The 8,376-nt window shown below is 44.2% G+C and overlaps 1 protein-coding gene across 1 annotated transcript; it reads left to right on the top strand.

The window, feature by feature from the left end:
* The first annotated feature begins 2,181 nt into the window (after positions 1-2,181).
* On the top strand, positions 2,182-5,037 carry LOC147607803 (receptor-like protein 44). Its single transcript, XM_086789981.1, has 2 exons — positions 2,182-4,187; positions 4,663-5,037. Exon 1 carries the CDS (start codon positions 3,122-3,124, stop codon positions 3,971-3,973), a length of 852 nt encoding a protein of 283 aa, XP_086646107.1. The 5' UTR covers positions 2,182-3,121; the 3' UTR covers positions 3,974-4,187; positions 4,663-5,037.
* The last annotated feature ends 3,339 nt before the right edge of the window (positions 5,038-8,376 follow it).

Genomic DNA, 8,376 nt, shown 5'->3' with positions numbered 1-8,376 from the left:
TTTGATACCTAAGCATTTTTTATATTTTTAAACTTCATGGTGTTTTAACTCATTTCATGTGGATAGGGGCTAGATTTTTTAATAGAGTCTTCACATGAAACAGAAAAGCATCTAGGTGACATTATTGCTTTCACTCTTCTTGTCTCACTCTACTTCTAGGTGACATATATTTTACTTGTTACTTTCACTCTACTTCTAATTTAAGGACTATTTTTCTCTCACACATTTGTTGTAATGCTAGAATAATCCAACACTAGTGAGTTCAATCTTTTGAAAAGCATTAAGAAAGAAAGGGGTATACAAAGAATGCCTTCTACATAGAGAAGCGCCTAGGAAATCTCTTCACTTTTGTCTAACATCATGACATGTGTCGAGGATGAGTCTCAGGGTGAAGGGCACTTTGATCTCAAAGGGGGAATGCTTGTTTGGATCCATTGTTGCATTTTCTTATCATGGATGGAGATGCTCTAGATATTCTATTCTTTGGCTTCCTCCCTTCAAGTTCTTTCATTTCATCGCTGAGCATTTTGATTATACTAGCCCACATATCTACTCTTGGGCATCCTTTCTCCAAGTGATTTTCCATTATGTTGAGTGACTTATGTGGTTAGCACATTCCATGTGCGGAGCCACAATTTTGGTTTCCATATTGTGTTAAATTTCTCTAAAGAATCTCCTAGGCAAGTTTCTCCAGTCACACCAGCATGTGGTGATATGCAGTCTGGACAATGAATCCTTCGAATATCCTATTTAGGGTTGTTCATTTAGCATCAGTGGAACCACATGTCACATGTATCTTATATCCAAGCACCTTCCTTGTGGTCATTCTTTTTCTTAAGATGGCCAAAATGTATACCATGCTTTGTTGTGCCATTTCTTAAATAAATACCTTGCATTTGCATTTTTGATAGATCTTGTCCACACACCCACGAGAAAGTGCTAACCCCATCCCCTCACAATGTGGTGTAAAGTTGAATTCTTTTTCTAGCTAGGGGTAGCCACAAAATTTAATAGCAATTTACAAAGAGGGAGGTCAAATCCCACATAAGAGGGCTAGCCAAACATTTCCACATCATGGTATTTTTCTTCATTTATTTTGCAGCAATACTTCTCAAACAAAGATAATTGATGTATTTGAATCATTGGTTCAAATCCATGCATAAAATTTCTCTTGGCTAACATATCAGCTTTGGTGATATTATAGAAATAAGGCTCATATTATGAAACATGTGATCTATGTACCCTAATCCAAAGGTGAATCATAATGATAAAAACATAAGAGGTGCTTACATAGCTACACATGCATGTGCATGCAAAAGTGATGTTTGATATTGGAAAATGTGCAACTTAAAAATAAAATTCATCTTGTCTAGCTTAGGAGCTAAGAAAACTTGTGAAGACAAAGACCGGCATGGATGACTCTTCCCCACAAGCATTGCAAGATATGAATGAATGAAAAAAAGCTATCAAATTCTTAGTTTTTACCCATGTCTGTCATATGACATGTTACTAAACTTATTTTGTTATTGCATGTAAGTTTTCCCCCTTTTTCCTTTTCTTTGCTTTTGTTGGGTTACATGTGTTTGTATGTGCGGTGGTGGGTTGGTTGGGCAGTGGGAGGGAAGGGCGCAGGGGGGTGCACACTGTTGTTTCTTAAAACTAAGTGTTTACAAAATGTAGTGGTGTGGACAATCTTTTATAGTTTTATGGATGCCCTTTTTTGAGGTTTGCACAAGGCATAATTCTTTCTTGTGGATTCAAATCCTTACTATCTCTCACAATAAGCGCATTCCAAGGTTCCGGGACCAAGTTAAGGTGGGCATGGGAAAAGGTTGCAACTCCTCCAACGCTTGCCTAATAGTTCTTCAGTTGGAAGATTTGTGTTATAAACCTTTAAATAAGGGGTGTCCTTGGGGAGATTTGTGTAACTGGCCGTACGACAATTTGATAGCCAGGGGCTTGATCTAGGGAGATTTTTTGCCCCTAGAAATGAACAAGTGCTCCCCACCTTGGGCTGCTCTTATGTGTGAAGGCCCTAGGGGGAGGCCCCACCAACATTTGAATGTTCAAAATTGTAAAAGGCACGATACGTTTGAATTTTCTCAATCGAAAAGGGTGACATTTGAATTTTCTTAGGACATTAGAAATGGTGCAAATTGTCCACCGAAATAGACGAGAGTGTGTGTTGTTGGGTTGGCCTACAGATGCATCGGGATCCAAGACCCACCTCCCACTCTGGCCACTTCGAACGTGCAAGGTTGCACTTGACAGAAGGCCTCCCTTCCTAAGGTTGCACTTGACAGAAGGCCTCCCTGTGTCAAAAGAAGGTAAGGGGCAGCGCGCACAGTGCTGAGGGTGTGTGTGTGTGTGTGTGTGTGTGGGGGTCCTCGTCACGCTGTCTTTACATGATACCCATATCTCGTGAAACAAACAAATACGCACGCCTTTGCACACGCATGGGCTGCCCCACTTACAAACATATAGATTTTAGGGTTTCTGTGAGACGGATTTGTGTAGATTAGGGCTCATCAATGACGAGTTCTTGATGTGTGTGTGGGCGGGAGAGAGAGAGAGAGAGAGAGAGCGCGGTGTGTGTGTGTGTGTGTGTTTTTTGGAGAGAGAGAGAGAGAGAGGACTCTGCCCATCTTGTGCAAGTAAACCTGCTGAGAATTGGTTGGTTTGGCCGGAGGATCTGTAAAAGAAACTATGGCAAGTCTTCGTGAGGTTCCCTTCTTCGGGAAGAGCATGCTGAAATTGATAGTTGATTTGAAATCAAGCATGGTTTGCTTCTGGATACTCTCTATCTAGAGAGAGAGAGAGAGAGAGAGGGAGAGAGAGATGGGAGCAGGGGGGTGGTTTGCCCCTTGATTTAGGAAGAGAAATGCATCTTTGATTCAGTCAGAGAGACAAGAGAGAGCAATTTCCACCTTCTGATTAGAGAGAGAGAGAGAGAGAGAGAGAGAGAGGCGGGGGGGGGGGGGCGGGAGCAGATTTCCACCTTCTGATTTTGGAGAGAGAGAGAGAGAGCAGATTTCTCGTCCTCCGACCACAGCATGTGAGAGAGACACAGGAAGAAAGCTGCGTTTGTCCCCCATAATTCTGCCGCTTCATAAGCCCTTGCATGCCAAGTCCACAAACCATGTGCATGCAGCAGGCTACTCTCCTTCTGGGTCTTCTTCTCATCATATTTACAGAACTTGCAGAGAAACCCTATGCCCAGGCACCAGGGGACGACAGCATGTGTTTGCAGGGTTTCATGAACTCGGTGCAGCAGAACAGTGGTGGCTTGAGTTCCTGGACCGCTGCCTCCTTAAAGACCCCTTGCACGGGTGCCACCTCCAGCAACCTCATGGGAATCGGCTGCAATAACAACAGAGTATACTCCATCACGCTCAACGCGTCAAACCTGGCAGGCACCATCTCGCCGAGCCTGGCCAACTGTACGCTCTTGGAATCCCTTGACATCTCATCCAATCAGCTCTCAGGCCCCATTCCATCAAACATTGGCAACCTCAGCTATCTCACCAGCTTGAATTTCTCCAACAACCAGCTAGAGGGGCCCATCCCTGTCGACCTCAGCAACTGTGCCTATCTCAACATTATTGATTTGCATCAGAACAAGCTGACGGGCACTATTCCGGGCCAAATAGGGCTACTCCAGAGGTTGAAAGTTTTTGATGTGTCCAACAACAAGCTGTCGGGAGCCATCCCGACCACATTGTCCAATACGTCGACAGGCACCCCTCGCTTCAATGCCAGTTCTTTTATTGGCAATCCAGATCTTTATGGATATCCTTTGCCTTCTGCAACAACCCATGGTCTTTCAGTGGTGGCCATTGTGGGCATAGGTCTGGCTAGTGGACTGGTAAGCCTGATTGTGAGTTTTACAGCTGTTTGCGTGTGGCTTCGGGTCACAGAGCAAGGCTTTGCAGCACAGGAAGGGAAGATATCGCAACTCATGTCAGAATCCTGATCAAGGGGCACCCCCTAATTGATCCTTTAAAGCTCTGCACTTTACCATGTTATGGCCCGCAAGCCCCAAGGCTCTGCTGTGCGGCCTACACATCTGTGCAGAGGCACTTATCTCGACAGGGCCTTCTGTTTTTTTATGGCCCATGTCTTGCCTCAAATTAAGTTACTGTTATCATGAAGGATCATGAGAGAAGCATTTTTGTTTATCCTTCCAGGTGTGCCATTTGACATTGAAGATTTTAGTCAAATGTGTTCTGTGTTGTGGACCTCTGCCTTTCGCTTAAGTGTCTCTATTACTGTATTGCTTCACGAGTATTGAATGGCTTCTGTTTCATGGCTTTATTGCTTCATGAGTCTTGAAGTGGTTATTTCATAGCTAGAGTTGATATGAGATATATGGCTGGCTGCAAAGATAAGAAATATAAAATGTTAAAGGAATCAAGAATTATCAAATTCTTTGCAGGCTCTTGCCTGACTGGTTCATCTCAACTCATTTCTAACTCCAACATTGTTGGAAAATCATAAGTCATTTTCAAATCCACCTGAAACAGTTCTTCGCATCAAAGCCATCATGTGCACGCATGCCCGATGCATTTTCAGATTTGCAGTTTTGGTTCTCAGCATGTTTTCTGAGCTTCATCGTGCAGTCTTTGGTACTAACACTGGTTACAACAACATTTCCTGGCCCAGGTGAAAAGTTGGATGGTCACCATCTCCAGTGGGCAGCCTAGATAGGACCCTGCTGATGCTATGGGTGGTCATGTAACCTGCCCAAGTTTTTCAAGAATTTATAACATGATTATCAAGTTCCTCTTGTTTATCATTATGTCTCAATGAGACTGTGGAGCATGGTCAAGCTCCAAAGTCAACACTGAGATAACCACAAATCTAGGGGGTAGATACTACCCACAGGTGACAACTCTACATGGCGTACAATTTTCAAATTAATGTAATTATTGAAGCCACCAATGCAAAGATCAAAAAATGCCCTCAAAAAGGTCTTCATGAGGGATGTGTAAGACTCTTGTGATTTGCTCCTCCAAAGGGATGGCTTTACTACTTGGTATCAGAGCTATGGGAGTGCCCAAAATGCATGGCCTTCAGGAAGACATCCATTATGTGTTTCATCCATTTAAGCAATGCCCCATTTTTGGCACGCTTTCGCTGTTTCCCCCGGTGCACTCCCCATTCCTTATCAAATTATTTACATGTCCTCTCCTCTGGCTTCCATCCTCCTTCCTACCCTTTGTTCTCTCCTCTTTGCCCTTGCCTCTCCCCAGTTGTATCTACCTTGTTAATATGGTGTTTTCTGTTCTGCATCCTCAAAAATGCTATATCAATTTCCATTTCTGTTCCTGTTTGCCATAACTATGCTTGGTGGTGGTTTGTGCGCACCAAAAGACAATCGACTATTGTTAGAAATTTTAACCCTTTCCCAATACAAGGTCATCAAGGAACAAAGAGCAGTTTACCCATGGATGCATCTTTTATTACAAACTGTGTCTCTTCATTTACAGACAATATCTTGCCAATACATTGGCAATCACTAGACACAACAAGATTTATGACATGAGCATGTATGCAGATATGCATCAGTAGGCAGCATTGGCATGGTTTGAATCAAATCTTGAGCGTCTTCTAACTGTCCAGTACAACAAAGAAGATCGAGCACACAATTATAGTGCTCAGCTCTTGGGGCAATATTGTAATCTTGTGAAGATCCAAAAAGTGCACAGCCGTCATCCATCCAGTAGGCCAGCATGGCTGCAAGCCACAAGAATGCTAGTGAGAATCACATCATCTGACTATCCAACCATTCTCGAGCTCCACGATGACACATCAGCATTTGGCAGCCCTGTAAACACTTTGTTTGCCTCATCTACTTTCCCGCACCTAGCATACACATCAACAAGGGCGCTCCCGACTAACACATCTAGAGTCTAGTCTGCTTCTGATGAACAGGCATGTCGCTCCAATACTCCTACATGCTTACAAAAGGCATAAGAATTTCGTCTTGTTTGGCTCCAAACCCTCGTGGCACATTTTTTGTAAAAATCCTAAGAGCAGGCATGCTATACTCGTTCTCAACATAGCCTGCCATCATTGCACCCCATGACACATCATCTCGGGTTGCTGACATATCAAACACAAGGCGAGCCACATCCAATTCTCCACATTTGGCATACATGTGGACAACATTATTTTCAACCATAGTAATTGATTCAAGCCCAGACTTTAATATCTCACCATGCACTTGCCACATGCATCCTGCACTTGGATGCCACGTGGACATATATGTACAAGTAGGTGCAAGACTTGGAGCGGAAACTGGTCCCTTGTGAGCCCTAGTCCGAGACGAACAAGGTCAGCCCATACATGATCTTGGTCAGGTGTGCAAGTCCTCCACATGAAGCAATGCTAGTCCGTACTGTGAGTCACCCATGGAATGATGATAGGTGTTCCGGGTGTTTGGCTTGTAGCCAGATATCAAGCATCTGAGACATAGATCATGTAGTTGCATGTAGAAGGGGCAGCCAGAAAAGGGTTTGAGACCCTTGCCTAGAAGGGGCTAACCTTTGTGGGTCACTCTAGGGACAAGGAGGCTCATGGCCAATGCCCAACAGCCAACATGGCTGGGCATGCTGTCGACTAGGCCTAGAAGGTCCCGGGCAGCAAGGCAGGCCAGCCCTTATGGCTTGGCCAGCCAGTCGGCCAGCCCCATTGGACCGGGCAGCCAGTCGGCTAGTCCATGGGCAGCCAGACTGGTAAAGGCGACCAGTGCACAAATGGCTGCCAAGCAGCCTGGAAAGCAGTAGGAAAAGGCGGCCAGCACAACAGAGCAAAAGGTGCCTATTTTAGGGAATTAAATCAGGTCGTGGAAGATTTATCAACAGGCCATCCCTTGTATGCATCCACCGACCAGTATAAGAAAGTGCTATATAAGCATTGTCTAGAAAGTCATTTAGGCATCTCATAATTCAAAAAGTGCTGAAGGTATTCAAGGGCCAGGACAGCCAAGGGAATCCCTAAGCAAAGGTGAAGCTTGAAGGTCAAGAGTCAGATCATCTACAGGCTAAAAGTCTACACCCAAGAGAAGATCTACAGAACTGAGGTGTTTTCTCATCGTTCAATAAAGCAAGTACACCATTCTTGGTGGGGGCCCAGCAGATGGGTATTTGGGACCCAATCGGGTGTACTGTGCCTTATTGTCTCTTCTCTCTCTCTCTCTCCCTCTCTCTTGCACTCTTACTTTCCGCTACATTGTGCAAATCGTCAGGAACCAAGGTGCTGAATATTCGTTATCTGAAGTATAATCCTGACTGTAAGCTTCTGCATGTTGCAACACTCTCATGCCGTGATTTAAAGCTCACATTGCCACATGCTTTGACTGTTTGGCATCAATTGCTCCTCATTCATTCTGTTGAAAAGCTTCAGAGCCTGGAGATCCTGGCCATGGTACATGTAGCCCACAATCATTGCACCCCACAACATGCAACTCATCAAAGGTTTTCTGGGCTGATTCCACACACCCACATTTTGCATACATGGCAACTAGATTGTTGCCAACAACTGAATCTGTTTCCACTCCACCAAGGATGCTGTGCCCTAGAGCTCCTATGCTGCTACATGCTTTCAAAATACATGCAAATAAAAGCCCGTTTGGCTTGATTCGCCCCTCCTGCATTTCTTCAAATGCTTGCAAAGCACTAATATAATATCATCACGATTTTTCAGTGCTTCAAACACTCGACATGCATCTTCCATGCTTTCACATTTGGCATACATGTCCACATGTTTGTTCCCCATAGCCAAGTCTGATTCAAACCCACTCCTAAGCATATGATCATGTAGCAGATGACTGTGCCAAGAATCCCCCAAGCTACTATAAGCTTTTAGAATGCACGCATAGATAAGATTGTTGGGTTTTCCTTCCTCTTGTTGCATTCTCTTAAAAAGCTCTAGTGTGAGATGACCAAGCCCATGTTTGGTAAATCCTCAAAGCGTTGCACTTCATGACACGGTATCACAGTTGGGTATTGCATCGAAGACTTTGCATGCCTCTTCAAGGCTTCCACATTTTGCATACATATCAACAAGAGAGATCTCGAGGGTCAAAACCATTTCAAGCCCACTTCTAATAATCTAGGCATGCATCTGCCTGCCATATCTGATGTGCCACAAGCTTTCAAAATGCATGTGTTCAAAAAGCTCAAGAGCAGAAATCCTCCTGCTGAATGTAACTGGCAATCTGTGCACTCCATGATACTTCTCTATCTGGCAATCTATCAAGGAGTATATGGGCCTCCTCTATGCTCTCACACTAGACGTGCATGTCAATAAGTAAAATGTCCAACTCTAGACAACAATCATGTGTAGCCCTCCCCTGCTTTACAACTGGGTTCA

The sequence above is a fragment of the Cibotium barometz genome, chromosome 54 (assembly GCF_041138505.1).
Source record: "Cibotium barometz isolate CiBa-2024 chromosome 54, ASM4113850v1, whole genome shotgun sequence".
NCBI classification, from domain to species: Eukaryota; Viridiplantae; Streptophyta; class Polypodiopsida; order Cyatheales; family Cibotiaceae; genus Cibotium; species Cibotium barometz.
Note: the sequence above shows the minus strand (reverse complement) of the source record. Positions and strands in the feature narration are given on the sequence as shown.